This window comes from Pelmatolapia mariae, linkage group LG23, assembly GCF_036321145.2.
Source record: "Pelmatolapia mariae isolate MD_Pm_ZW linkage group LG23, Pm_UMD_F_2, whole genome shotgun sequence".
Lineage (NCBI taxonomy): Eukaryota > Metazoa > Chordata > Actinopteri > Cichliformes > Cichlidae > Pelmatolapia > Pelmatolapia mariae.
In genome coordinates this window covers 49,413,549-49,428,832 of record NC_086246.1, presented here as the reverse complement: position 1 = coordinate 49,428,832, position 15,284 = coordinate 49,413,549, and the positions used below count along the sequence as shown (strand labels likewise).

The following is a 15,284-nucleotide window of genomic DNA, read 5'->3' as shown; positions in this document are numbered from 1 at the left end:
TAAAATAAAATAGAGAGTTAAAACTATAATAGATATAAGAAATAAGGTGTCAAAGTCTTAATAGACAAGATACATTAAAGCCAATAAACTGTAATTGCTGTTTCTGTTGTGTTTACGTGAACGGGTTATATGAACCATGTGCTGCTTTAAGTTACATTAAAATAACACAGCGCGTACAAACGCTACCTCCAGGTTTGTACTCCAACACGAGTCATCGTGTTACTCTGTGTCCACTGCGTATCAGCACCTTTATCGTGCCGCTGCTTTTATTCGTCCTCTGGTCTCTGGACTGTGGGCCACTCCTCAGCCCCAGTTTCTTCTTTCCAGTGCTGCCTAGCATCAAACAATAGCTTCCTTTTAGCCCTGACTTTGTGTTTGTAGTTTTGAAACAGTAAACCGGTGTGTGGTGTTGTTGCTGAGAGACATGTTCAGTGTGTGACGACAGTGAATGAACTCACACTCTTTGTTTTTTACATTATTATTATTTTATCTGTCTTTCCTGGTGTTTGTTATTTAAACTTGGATTTGGGAATATTCGAACCGTGTTGACGATGTGGATAAATCTAAAACCTCACACTCCTGTTGGTGTCCTGATTTCTGCCTCAAAGGTTTCTCCCTGTGCAGTCGGCTGTATTCCATTTAAATGCAGAACTGCAATTAAAATGATTTTTTTATATTTTGTTTGCTTTGCACACAACCTCATTTTCTCCTCAGAAAAAGCTTTTATGAGAGGAAATGACAGCCGGGGGGCTTTCAGCATGCTGTATATCATTTTAATGCATCTGGACACATCAGCGGGGATGTTTTCTGGAGTTATCATGTGTTGTAGAGCCTGGGAATCTTCACATCCCGCAGCTTTTGTGTTCTTCCACTTGCTCGGTTTACTTTTCCCTCTTCCTTTTTTTAGCCTCTTAAGCCCAGGCCTTGAACTTTGAGGCGTCAGAGAGCAGCTCTGTGTCTGACGTTAGCATTAGCTTCAGACTTTTAGATCTCGCACCTTTGCTTGCAGGCCAGATTTGCTTTGTTTTCCTCCACCTGTTAGCTGTGGTGTGACATGGCCATGTGGGGCAAGGACACACACATATGTGGACACAGTTTCTATTTAGTCAATCTTGTGTCTGCTACATTTACCCCTACGTTCGTGTTTATGGTCACAGGTAGTTGGAGGCCGTCCCAGGATGCAATGGGAGCAAGACCTCGTTTATACAAAGTGCATATTAATTGGAAATCTGACTGTGGAACAATATTGTGTTTGTAGAGACTTTAGTCAGTGGCTTACAGTCACTGTCACCATATCGCCAATCACCCTGAATCTTTTGGATAACTTTGGTCTTGAGCGAGCCCTCCTCCGCCTCTGTTATTTATGACGGGGTCGGTTATTACGGACAAATGGAATTAGTGCGCTGTTAGCAAGCATGGACCAATACTTGGTTTAAGCACTGTTTGTGCAGGTGGACAGCTCAACACAGGAGACAGTAGATTTATGCTTCACTCATTAACTGAAAGCTGTTGTAAAACTGGAAACTTGATTTACTTTACGAGAAATACAATGGCCATTAAAGGTGATAGAAAAACCACAAACTACATGTCAAATTACTGAAAATGTGCATCATATCAGGAGGCAGTGAAACAGTCAATGAAAGCAGTGATAAATAAACTGGTATAAAAGCAGTGGCTCCAGCTAAAAACATAAAACCATAAGTGGACTGACAGCTGGAGGGCGAGATGAAGCAGAAGAGGAAGAGGCTAAACACAAAGCCAAACAAACCATAGCAGCTGAGGAGTAGCAGAAACCGAATGGAGGTTCTCACAGGAAGTACATCGTGTAGCTCGTTAACTTATTGCCGGTCTGTGGAGATATTCAAGCGTCACGATTGTCCTGAAAATCTTACTGGATCGCTGATTTCTTTATTCCTTTAATTTTAGATGCTGTGTTGTAGTTTAGCTGAGATTCAGGTCACCCTCACAGGACCTCCTCGTGTTTTGTTGTTTATGATTAGAAGTCAAAATCCTTGAGTCAAGCCTCATTTCTTTGCATTCGTTTCCAATGAGCCAGCCTTTCTTGTCATTTTGTGGTCTTGAGCAATAGTTCTCGGGGTATAACGAAGGACTTTCAATGTTTTTCTTTGGACATTGGCAGCGTTTTCACTCCTTTTCAGTCCAATCCTTATACCGGAGCACTTTCAGAGAAATGTTTTCTTTTTTGTTTCGGACCTATGAATCATTCAAGTCAACCAATGAACCAGCGTTGTGTCTACACATGACGGACAACTTAGCAAAGAACTAACTTTGAATTATATCTTCAGGCACTTTGTTGCTAGAAGCTTGTCATAAAAAATACATAATTTATTCCCATTTCTTTAGTTGAATCTATTAAAAATGCCAAAGATAACACAGTTTGACAGGCAGAAAATAATATTTTTGGAACAAAAGGGGGATTACCAAATGGCTATTAGCTAAAATTTGAGGAAAGTGGACAAGTGGAGGATGATAAAAGAAGTGGCAGGCATAAACACTATCTACTGCAGATGAAAAAGGACATGACTTTCAGATCCATCTGGCCCTTCAGCATCAATAGAAATGGTCTCAGTGGAATGATGGCCTTCAAGAAGCCAACCTTGAGGAAGGAAACAAGGAGAAAATCATTTTTAAAAAACTGGAGTGAAAATTAATGGCAACAGGTCATACAGACCAATGAATCAAAGTGTGAAATTTTTGGTTTGGTTCAAATCATCATCAATATGTACAGAGGAGGTCAGGAGAGAGGGACAGTACTGAGTGTCTACACCTACCTGTAAAACTTGGTGGAGGCTCTTTCATGGTTTGGGGCAACATTTCAGCCACTCATGTTGGGTACGTCACCACTGAGAGAATTACCAACACAGAAAACTGCCATCGGATTTTGAGCCACCATCTAGAAAGCATCTGATTGACAACTGCTTCATTGTTCAGCATGACAGTGATCCCAAACACACTGCAAGTGCAGAAGGAGCATACCTGGATAGGAAAACACAGTCATGGATTGGCCTCCCCAGTAGGGCTGGGCAATATGCAAAAATTTTCCAGCCGACAATCGTCAGTCCAGTAATCGACGATGGGCGATATATTCACACATGCGCAGGTTTTTTGATGGGCGGAGCAATGCAATCATGCACGGCCTGATTTGCACATTTACAACACAGAAGAAGTCCAAACATGGACGAACTAATTTCCCCCCAAAATTAGGGCTGTCAGCGTTAACGCGTCAATGCGGCGTTAACGCCGTCATCACGATTAACGCGATTTTTGATGCCCTCAACCCACCTGGAGCACAGAATGAACAAACTACCCGAAATGCGTTGACACACACATTTCAGGGATTTTGACTCAGTCTGCGCTCCAGATGGGTTTATTGTTAATCGCATTAGTTGTGATGACGGCGTGTTAACGCTGACAGCACTACAAAAAATATAAAGTTGCCAATTTTGGATTTCTTTGGCTTTAAACCAGATAAAAGAGGTAAACCTGAGGATGTAACCAAAGCGTTGTGCTGCTTGTGCAGACGTATAGTGCGAGCAAAGTACTCAAACACGACTAACTTGCATGAGCATGCACGTGTCCACCATCCGGCTGAGTATGCTAGGCTATCACCAGCTTCTGCAGCTGCATCAACAAGCATTTGGGCGCACTCTGAGGAGGGGGCATTTGCTCGCAGATGAAAGAGGGTGCTGTTAAAACAGCGCTATTATTATCTTTTAATGTTCACTGCTTTTATTAGCTCCATCATTATTAGCAAACATACTCATGGGCAAATAAAAAAATAAATCGCCCTTGTAAAAACGATCGACGATGGGGTCAGCCTATCGTCGCCTGACCATACTCCTCAGAGCCCGGACTTCAACATCACTGAAGCAGTCTGGGATCATGTTGACAGAGAACAACACAAAAACAGCCAACATCCAAAGAAGAGCTGAAGAACTATTCCCGAATATTACTTTAAGAAATTACAGCTACCTAGAGAGTTGAGCATGTGGTGAAGGATGTAGGTCGTACCAAATATTGACTTTCAAACTCATTAGAATTGCTCAAGCTCTGTTTTTGTCCTATATACTGTATTTCCATATATGGAAATGAATAGCTCGGGTGGCGTGTGGTGTGTCCTTGAAAAGAACTGAGAAATATTTTTCTATTTTCCTTGCAAAATATAGAAACGTGAATAATGGCTCGACACAGTAACCAGTCAAGTGTTTTTTCATTTTGAGAGGGCGCATGCAGATGTTTACATGGATGGTGTTCGATAGACCTGCGCTGTTGTTTCTCTGTAGCCTGTACTGTTGTCTTCTTTGAGTTAAATTATCAGGGTTAATTCAGACAAGGAGTTATTTTAGGATTCAGTAATCAGCTACAAGTTTCTGTGACAAATTTCCACAAATTTCTGCACAGAAATCACTGAAAATGTTTGGATTTCATCAGAACTACCATTGCTGCTTCCATCGTCTTCAACTGAATGCAAGGTGTGTGTCGGTGCACACGTGTTTTTGCGAATCTCAAAGCAGCTCCTCCCTTTCATTATGGAACTACGTGGTGAAAATATGTTGGAGACCCAGCTTCACTGCTATCAGCGGTGCTATGACCTTTTCATCACTGAGATCTGACGGATATTTTGCTGCCATATGACTAAATTTAAATCACATTCCATCTTAAAAGGTTTCCCAGCCTGAGTTTCACTTGCTGTCTCACATAAACGAGCCTGACGCCATGGAAATGTAACCCAGGCAAATCTCCCTGCTTCTCAGTCTGCACCTCCGCCTTCTCTGACTGCCCGTTCTTGTTTCCAGGTTGCTACTGAGCTTGTTTGGTGTTTGTTTACTGAGTTAAAGCTGATTGAATTCATTTAAGCAAACAGTTGAAGGTTTGTAGTTAGTTAATTTACAAAAGTCTCTACTTAATTCTGCAGTTTTCTTTCATGACAGGCAAAAAGTCACATGGATGATGTCACATTTATCTCCATTTGCCTCATACCTCTTTTTATTTCAGTTTGTGTGCACATATATAGATATAGCTGTATTAGGAAACATGAAGTAGAGCATGATTAATATTTGCTGGCCTAGTTTTCATGGGGTGAAAAATCTGTTTATTGTGAGCTGGTCTGAGGTCAGAGTAACATCCCAGAGGCTGGTCACATGAGTTAATCTGGCGATGAATAGCAGCGAAATGTTGGCCATGCGGACTGACAGCATTCCTGCCTGCACACCTCTGACTTTATGTCACTTAATATATGATCCAACAAACAGACATGGTTGAAAGTGTGTTAATCACAGGATACATACTGCTGTTTAAACCGTCCGCTATAACTTCAGTAGGACTCCTTATTAATAGCACAAACCTATGTTGTATATCTTTAACTTGTTTTGATTAATTAGTAGCTGTTTAACTGTTTAGATCAGGAACAGGAAGCTTTATTAACAAGTTGAACAAGTATTTAGGTATTTATGTGGGGAAAGTGCAGGTGGTACACACTCCAAGTTCTTCGGTGTCCTTGTCACTGTGAAAGCCAACAGACACTGTGCTCAGTATCTCCCGTCTCTTGTCAGCAGTTATTCATCATTTAGTTGCGACACTGTTGTTCTGTCATTTATGCAGCCTGATAGATGACTGCTTATTAATATTTTATGTCCTCAATTATTGAAAAAAAGATTTTGCAGCTGAGCAGAATGAGACGTATTTTTGATTTAATCTTTATGTAACCAGGATGTCGAGTTTTATTATTCTAAATCTAAAATACAAAAGCAACCAAATGTTAATGTGTTGTTCTGTAAAAGATTGTAAAAAAATGCAATATTTAATATTTTTCGTCCTGTGCATCACAACAGAAAAAAATACTGTTTTTCTGTTTGTTTGTTTTACAGAAACAAAGACAGCATGTACCACGCTCTGACCTACGCCACCATTCTAGAAATGCAGGCCATGATGACCTTCGATCCTCAACACATCCTAGTTGCAGGGAACACCATGAAGGAGGCACAGGCTATCTGCCAGAGGTAAGACCTTGTCAGTTAGCTGATAAAATAATAACCGGCTGACTAACAATGACAGGGTCTCTTTTTTTTGGTAGTTCCTCTTTAGCCAAGTCAGCTGCGGAAGTGTATTTTGTCTCAACCCTAAATTGAACAGCTTAATGAGCTCTAGTTTCGGTAGTAACATCCTGAGACTGTTCCAGCTCAGTAGCCAAAAACAATATTACTGAAGCCTCTGTGAGAATCCATCGCAGAGGCTTTTCTTAGGGCACCACATCTGATTAGTCATCTTATAAACACACGTTTATTTCGGCCAATCTGATGTCAGAGCTGCAGTTTCTCTGTGTAAACACTGTGACTGCTCGTAGGAAACTTACCGCACACTCAGCCCTTTTTCTTTTAGCAACCTCATCGTGCAGCGTCTCAGCATCCTGTGTTTAGATGAATAAGGCTGAGTCACGTATCTGAAAGGAAACATGATAGGAGGGGAAATGCAGGGCAGTGCGACATAAGGTAGGGTTTTGTGTGTGTGTGTTTTAAACTGATTAGAATATTGGGTGATGTCGTTTTGTGTTTCTCCATCAGGCACCGCAAGAAGTCTTCCTTTTCAAAAAGCTTCACAGAAGGTCGGTACAGTCATGCTTACAAACAATGTTCCCTCTAATTTTTCATGTGTCTGAGCGAACACACAAACTCCCTGAGCGGTCCCTTGGACCACTGTGAGCAACAGCAGACGTGTGCACTGTGGTCACACCAGCATCCAATCCATCCAAGTTACATGGTTTATTAAAATAATCAAATTACAGCATTTACATTTATGTTAGACTACTTTTAATTAGCTGCTTTAGCCCACTTACAATGAAAATTTTTTTATTTTTTTTATTTGTTGATGACCTGTGTAGTATGTTAACACTATTGGAAGTAAAAATAACTTGAACTCCAATTTTGAAAACACAACTTTCTTTTTTTTTTTTTCATAAAGCTCTGACTTGTATTATGAGTCTGAGTCTGTGGTCTGTGAGAGAGTCCTGTAACTCTGTCTGCAAAATACAGTAAATAATGACCAATGTTGGGCAATTAATTATATAGTTACTTCTTCAAAAAAGTAACTGAGTTTGGCAAACAACAAAGTTTTTTGCAGCTGTTTACCTAAAAATGCAGCCAAGGCGTTTTTTAAACAAACATTTGAAACTATTTACAGAACAATCAGCTGTTCTGCATCAAATTTGATGCCACACAAATTATTTGTGCCACTCCAAAAAATAATTTCTGTCCACTGTGAGATAAAGGAGAACAACAGCCTGATACCTGCAGGCCTGACAACAGCAGATGTATCACTCCTGTAACACCTGTAACATTCAGCAGTCGCCTCATTGTTCTGACACACACAACAAAACTATTGACTACACTACACACTAACTACACACTAACTACACAAGATTTGTGCTAAACGTCGCAAATCTCTCACATCTCAAAACACCGCCGTCACTCCTAAAACTTCCCCCCGTTTCTTAACAACTAAATGCCATGTTGCCATATCATTTTTTGATTGGTCCATGGTACATTTTTCCACCAATAGGAAAGGGTGGGGGGGTTTTTTTGGTGTTGTTTTTGCTCACAGGTGGAGAGCGCTTTCGAGCATTTTCCTTCTAAAACGCCGTTTTTACCGTTTCTTCCTGCAGTAAATATAAACAACGATAGTATTCAGGAAGAAAACCAAACATTGCAGATATTTTTATCATAACTCTGGTTTTACGTGGCCTATCAACACAATTTAAAAACTGGTATAAAGTCCACACTTTTTCCGTCAGTTGTTCCATCTGTCCTGCTCACATCTCCAATGGTTGTACACGTTGTCATTAACGTGGCTTCACTCCACATCAGCCACGCCGCTTTGCTAGCTAAAACACCGGTGTCGGCACATAAGGACGCTGTCATAGCCTGTCAACCACGTTGATTAGCTGCGTATATACGAATGTGAATCGCATCATTGGCTGAACTATGGGATAAGGTGGCATCGTTCTAATCCCATACGGGAGCAGCCAGTCACTGACTAACACTGCAAAACAGAATTGTTAAAGTTTTCATTTTAATTTCAATTCAGGTTAGATTTTTTTTTGTGCGCAACACAGATTTTCTGTGCGCAGAGACCGTGCCAGCAGTGCGCGATTGCGCACGCGCGCAGCTTAGAGGGAACATTGGTTACAAATGAGTCTGTGTGTTATTCCTAAAAAACAAACCAAGGAAACAGATGTTAGTCTGAGAATATGCTCGAGTCAGAGTTTTCCCTAAAAAGAGAAACCTGCTTGTATTTTTTTTAGTCCAGTTTAATAGTTGAGGTTTTAATAACTTTAGCTTAAAGGTGTTTATGATTATTAGATGATGCTAAATAATTAAAATGTTTAGACTTTGTAAGTGTTTAAATGTTTCAGTGTTTGCTCCATGTTAAAGTAGTACCTCTGCATGTACCTCTGCATGTACATATGTGTGTTTGGTCATTATGCTGGAGCCCATGTGTCCATGGGAGTGTTTGATTGACGATAACTGGTACAATCGATTTCACTTCAGAGGAGCTCCATGCTGAAGTTTGTTACGCCGAGTGTCTCCTCCAGAGGGCAGCGCTCACCTTCCTTCAGGTCAGGAGGCTTACAGCAGCTAGTGCTACTGATGTGTTTGCCACCTTCACTCATTTTCTGTTTGTGTTTTTAAACTCATTCCTGCTCAGGATGAAAACATGATCAGTTTTATCAAAGGGGGAATCAAAGTGAGGAACAGCTACCAGACTTACAAGTGAGTATCTCCAGGATACGTTTTATTCTTCCATCAGGACTTCATCGCAGCTTATTCCCCTTAATTTTCTTATATCTTAACCCCCTCAGAGAGCTTCACACAGTCCTGCAGTCCTCTGGATACACTCACGGTGACAACCATGGGCATTTTGAGGGTGGCGTTAAACTGGGAGTGGGAGCCTTTAATCTAGTAAGTAATAGTTTGCACTTGTGCCTCATTGATCACTTAATTTTGTGATGCTTGGTTAACAAAAAAGACACCAGAAGAGCAGAAGATCTGCATAAATTAAGAGCTGCTCCAGCCTAACATGGCGACAGCTGCAGGACATCCAACATAATTTCCTTGGAAGCCATCAGCATCTGTAATAACAATGAAATGTTCTGTAATGATGTTTCTGGCCTTTTCATTTCCACCGCTTGTTTGCTTCCTGCAGATGATTTCCATGTTGCCTACTCGGACACTCAAGCTGCTGGAGTTTGTCGGTTTCTCTGGTAATAAGGTAAGCGTTTCTGAGAAGTCAGACTTCTGACATGGCGCTCTCTAACAGCTCCGGTTAGAGATATTTTGAGAGCCGATACACCCTTCCGCTCTGTTTGAAATGCCTCTTTATGAATCAGAGACTGAGAAGTGTTTGGAGAACTGTAAGTGCATCTGTGGTTTAGCTGGTAGATATAGATTTCTGGTAGAACTCATCACACTACTACTAAGATGAGTTTATGAGTTTGTCGTGTTATTTTTCATGGAAATGTGAAATGAAACTTGCAACCATCAATGAAATGATGGTTGCTTTGATAATAATGAGCAATGACTATTTCTCTAAATTGTGATCGCCAGTTGTAACTACTGATTTCATTCATCAAGCCATCATATCAGCACCTCAGTTGGCCTTTCAATATTACCATCATGACTGATTTATCTTCCGGTTATGAACATGCAAATACTGCATTTCTTGTATTTTGTACTTGCGTGTTTTGCGCACAGGCCAGTTTGTGAGTCAGAGAAGTGGTAGACAAGCAGACGCTGTTTATCCCCAGAACACGCTGACTAAACACAGAAGATTTTCCCATAACTACTTTAGTGTATTCTCTGTGTGCTGGTTTTACTGCTAATTAGCTGATAGATCTTCCACAAATGAAGACTTAATGCAAACTCAGAAAATGTGTGCAATTGTGTGTGTTTATATAGGAGTTTGGTCTCCAGCAGCTTCAAGAGGGCTCAGTAGAAAGTACATTCAGGTCCTTCCTGTGCAACATGCTTCTCCTCTGTTATCACACGTTCATGAGCTTCATACTAGGTGAGCAACACACCCACACACGCGCATCTGCAAATTAACACTAAAAGATGCAATCTGAGCTGGGTTCCTTCTGACTGTCTCGCAAAGGCACTGGAGAAGGAGACGTTGAGGATGCAGAAAAACTGCTGGAGCCATATCTTAAAAAATACCCCAAGGTATGCCAGAATGAATGAATGTGTGTCCTTTTCAAATGTTGCTATGATTGTTTGTGTCATTCTCACAAACATACTGTGTTTGTCTTCATCCAGGGATCCATCTTTTTGTTCTTTGCTGGTCGGATAGAAGAGATCAAAGGCAACCTGGATGCTGTGAGTAATTTATTTTCCCTTGGAGAAAATAAATTGTGTGTGTGTGTGTGTGTGTGTTACTACGGTGCCTCCTGTGGGTGGAGGCCCTGCAGGAGGATGGGCCCATGTCTCCTGTTCGGGCTGTGCCCAGCCAGGTCCCATGGACTAAGGCCCGGCCACCAGATGCTCGCTGGCTCCAGGGCAGGGCCCCGGTAACCAATATTCCCTCTAAGCTGCGCGCATGCGCAATTGCGCACTGCTGGCACGGTCTTTGCGCAGAAAAAAATCTGCGTTGCGCACAAAAAAAAATGTAACCTGAAATGAAATTAAAATGAAAACTTTAACAATTCTGTTTTGCAGTGTTAGTCAGTAAGTGACTGGCTGCTCCCGTATGGGATTAGAACGATGCCACCTTATCCCATAGTCCAGCCAATGATGCGATTCACATTCGTATATACGCAGCTAATCAACGTGGTTGACAGGCTATGACAGCGTCCTTATGTGCCGACACCGGTGTTTTAGCTAGCAAAGCGGCGTGGCTGATGTGGAGTGAAGCCACGTTAATGACAACGTGTACAACCATTGGAGATGTGAGCAGGACAGACGGAACAACTGACGGAAAAAGTGTGGACTTTATACCAGTTTTTAAATTGTGTTGATAGGCCACGTAAAACCAGAGTTATGATAAAAATATCTGCAATGTTTGGTTTTCTTCCTGAATACTATCGTTGTTTATATTTACTGCGGGAAGAAACGGTAAAAACGGCGTTTTAGAAGGAAAACGCTCGAAAGCCTGTGAGCAAAAACAACACCAACCCCCCCAGCCTTTCCTATTGGTCGAAAAAAGTACCATGTCGACCAATCAAAAAGTTGCATTAGTTGTTAAGAAACGGGGGGAAGTTTTAGGAGTGACGGCGGTGTTTTGAGATGTGAGAGATTTGCGACGTTTAGCACAAATCTTGTGTAGTTAGTGTGTAGTTAGTGTGTAGTGTAGTCAATAGTTTTGTTGTGTGTGTCAGAACAATGAGGCGACTGCTGAATGTTACAGGTGTTACAGCAGTGATACATCTCCTGTTGTCAGGCCTGCAGGTATCAGGCTGTTGTTCTCCTTTATCTCATAGTGGACAGAAATTAATTTTTTGGAGTGGCACAAATAATTTGTGTGGCATCAAATTTGATGCAGAACAGCTGATTGTTCTGTAAATAGTTTGAAATGTTTATTTAAAAAACGCCTTGGCTGCATTTTTAGGTAAACAGCTGCAAAAAACTTTGTTGTTTGCAAAACTCAGTTACTTTTCTGAAGAAGTAACTATATAATTAATTACCCAACATTGGTCATTATTTACTGTATTTTGCAGACAGAGTTACAGGACTCTCTCACAGACCACAGACTCATACTCATAATACAAGTCAGAGCTTTATAAAAAAAAAAAAAAGAAAGTTGTGTTTTCAAAATTGGACTTCAAGTTATTTTTCCTTCCAATAGTGTTAACATACTACACAGGTCATGAACAAGATTTTTTTAAATTTTCATTATAAGTGGGCTAAAGCAGTTAATTAAAAGTAGTCTAACATAAATGTAAATGCTGTAATTTGATTATTTTAATAAACCATGTAACTTGGATGGATTCGATGCTGGCGTGACCACAGTGCACACGTCTGCTGTTGCTCACAGTGGTCCAAGGGACCGCTCAGGGAGTTTGTGTTTTTGCTCTGACACATGAGAAATTAGAGGGAACATTGCCGGTAACCCTATCCCAGGCAGGGTAAACTGTTCCCTCAGTGATATTCTCATAAGGGTCTTCTGAATTGCTCTTTGTCTGGTCCCTCACCCAGGACCAATTTGCCCCCTACCAGGGAGCAAAAGCCCCCAGACAGCATAGCCTCTGGGATCCCCGGGACACACAAACCCCTCCACCACGATAAGGTAGCAATTCTTGCCCCAAGTGGAGGAGTTTAAGTATCTCGTGATCTTGTTCAAGAGTGATGGGAGAAGGGAGCGGGAGATTGACAGACAGATTCGGATGCTGCACCAGTCCATCGTGGTGAAGAGAGAGCTAAGTGTAAACGCGAAGCTCTCAATTTACCGGTCGATCTACGCCCCTACCCTCACCTATGGTCACAAGCTGTGGGTAGTGACCAAAAGAACGAGATCGCGGATACAAGCGGCAGAAATAAGCTTCCTCTGAAGGGTGGCTGGTCTCTCCCTTAGAAATAGGGTGAGAAGTTCAGCCATTCGGGAGGAGCTCAGAGTAGAGCCGCTGCTCCTCCACATCGAAAGGAGCCAGTTGAGGTGGTTCGGGTATCTGACAAGGATGCCCCCTGGGCGCCTCCTGGGTGAGGTGTTCCGGGCATGTCCCACCAGAGGGAGGCCCCCTGGCAGACCCAGGACACACTGGAGAGATTATATCTCTCAGCTGGCCTGGGAACATCTGGGTGTTCCCCCGGACAAGCTGGAGGAGGTGGCTGGGGAGAGGGAGGTCTGGGCTTCTCTGCTTAGGCTGCTGACCCCGTGACCCCGAACGGATAAGCGAGAAGATGGATGAATGAATATATATGTGTGTGTGTGTGTGTGTGTATATTTCTAATGCATATCAGTAATGTATTTAAATCTTGTATTTTGTAGTTCTGTTTATGTCAGTATATTTATGTTTTTTGCACCATGTGAGAGAGTATTGCCTTTATTTTTTAATCCTTACATAATGACAATAAAGTCTTGAATCCTGAATGTTAAAAATGTAAAGTACCAGAATGAAATACTTACCAAATCACCTCATGTGGAATAAAGGTCATAACTATTTTTTTTCTGTATTTTGCTCATTTTTCTATATATTTATTGCCAGTTTTGTGTCCTTAACTGAAATACTGATAAAGTCAAATCATCTCTTCTGTAAACATGTCATATCAAACATATCAGTATTATAATTTAGTGGCATATGTTTGACAAACAGCGATTCTCAACCTTTACGTGCCTTTCTTCCAGGCTATCAAGCGTTTTGAGGAGTGCTGCGAGGCTCAGCAGCAGTGGAAGCAGTTCCATCACATGTGCTACTGGGAGCTGATGTGGTGCTTCACATACAAAAGGCACTGGAAGATGGCCTACTTCTACGCTGAGCTGCTCAGCAAGGAGAACTCATGGTCCAAGGTGGGCCACCATAATGTGGGATGTGAATCTGAGCGGGCTAAGTAATAAAAGAAATGTAAAAGTTAGTGAAGTCAAGATAAAAAGTAAATAAACAACAACCGTGGTGCTCTACAGAAATATGTGCAAAAAACAAAAATCATTGTAAATAAAACAAACATGATATGCTTAAAAACAACATTACCAGGATAGAATATGGATAAGACTGGTTCTTAGTAAAATGAAATGCAATTAAATACAGTTAAATACTTTCTTTTTCTTTCGGCTGCTGCCTGTAGGGGGCGCTATAGAGAATCACCTGCCTCCATCTCTCCCTATCTCCAGCTTCCTCTTCTGTGGTCTTCCTCTTTTCCTCCTGCCTGGCAGCTCCATATTCAAAATCCTTTGTCCAGATTATCCACTGTCCCTCCTCTGCACATTCCCTCTTTAACTATTCAGTCTGAGCTGTCCCTCTGATGTAAATATGATTAAATACAATAAATAATACATTAAATCTTAAGTACAATTTCAAGCGAATAAATATTAAGATTTTTCATAAAGGTTTAACTAAAAAAGGAACATTTAATGTGAGAGGGGAGCTATTTCAGAGCTTTGAAGGTGCTCCTCTATACACTCAATTTTAACATAACAAAACATTTACATTTTTTCAGAGGCTATAGCTGTAGTGCTACACTTTTTGATTTCATATACCTTTGGTTCCCATTTATTTTTCAATCTTGGCACAGATTTTACTTTTTGACTCAACCCTCCCATATACTCAGATCTGGCAAAGGCACTATGAGTTCAGTCTTATTACCCAGTGAGGTTGAGTTTGTGTCTCCTCTAAAAAATAAACTCTTTACAAATTCCATTTCAAAAGTTCAGGAAAGCAGAGATGATTAAGGACCACAGGAGACTTTGGCTGTTGAGTGACTGCAAAGAGTCAATAAAGCCATCTATCCATTTTCTTAACTACTTATCCAGTTCAGGGTCACATGGGGGGCTGGAGCCTATCTCAGCTGTCACTGGATGAGAGGTGGGATACACCCTAGACAAGCTGCAGGTCCATCATCAGACCGACCATCGATCCATCCATTTTCTTTGGCTTATCCAGTTCAGGGTCGTGTGGGGGGCTTCAACCTATCCCAGCCGTCATTGGCTGAGAAATGGGATCAATGTTCCCTCTAATTTTTCATGTGTCTGAGCGAACACACAAACTCCCTGAGCGGTCCCTTGGACCACTGTGAGCAACAGCAGACGTGTGCACTGTGGTCACGCCAACATCGAATCCATCCAAGTTACATGGTTTATTAAAATAATCAAATTACAGCATTTACATTTATGTTAGACTACTTTTAATTAACTGCTTTAGCCCACTTACAATGAAAATTTAAAAAAAATCTTGTTCATGACCTGTGTAGTATGTTAACACTATTGGAAGGAAAAATAACTTGAAGTCCAATTTTGAAAACACAACTTTCTTTTTTTTTTTTCATAAAGCTCTGACTTGTATTATGAGTCTGAGTCTGTGGTCTGTGAGAGAGTCCTGTAACTCTGTCTGCAAAATACAGTAAATAATGACCAATGTTGGGTAATTAATTATATAGTTACTTCTTCAAAAAAGTAACTGAGTTTTGCAAACAACAAAGTTTTTTGCAGCTGTTTACCTAAAAATGCAGCCAAGGCGTTTTTTTAAACAAACATTTGAAACTATTTACAGAACAATCAGCTGTTCTGCATCAAATTTGATGCTACACAAATTATTTGTGCCACTCCAAAAAATAATTTCTGTCCAC

General features: G+C 41.1%; 1 protein-coding gene across 1 annotated transcript in view; it reads left to right on the top strand.

Annotated features, from left to right (window-relative positions):
- The window catches only part of ttc39a (tetratricopeptide repeat domain 39A), a 28,510-nt gene that overhangs the window by 6,718 nt on the left and 6,508 nt on the right, over positions 1-15,284 (top strand). The window contains exons 3-12 of the mRNA XM_063467796.1: positions 5,889-6,020; positions 6,582-6,622; positions 8,565-8,632; positions 8,722-8,786; positions 8,876-8,975; positions 9,220-9,285; positions 9,972-10,080; positions 10,168-10,235; positions 10,329-10,388; positions 13,351-13,512. Coding sequence (XP_063323866.1) covers positions 5,889-6,020; positions 6,582-6,622; positions 8,565-8,632; positions 8,722-8,786; positions 8,876-8,975; positions 9,220-9,285; positions 9,972-10,080; positions 10,168-10,235; positions 10,329-10,388; positions 13,351-13,512 — 871 coding nt within the window. The remainder of the gene's footprint in view (positions 1-5,888; positions 6,021-6,581; positions 6,623-8,564; positions 8,633-8,721; positions 8,787-8,875; positions 8,976-9,219; positions 9,286-9,971; positions 10,081-10,167; positions 10,236-10,328; positions 10,389-13,350; positions 13,513-15,284) is intronic.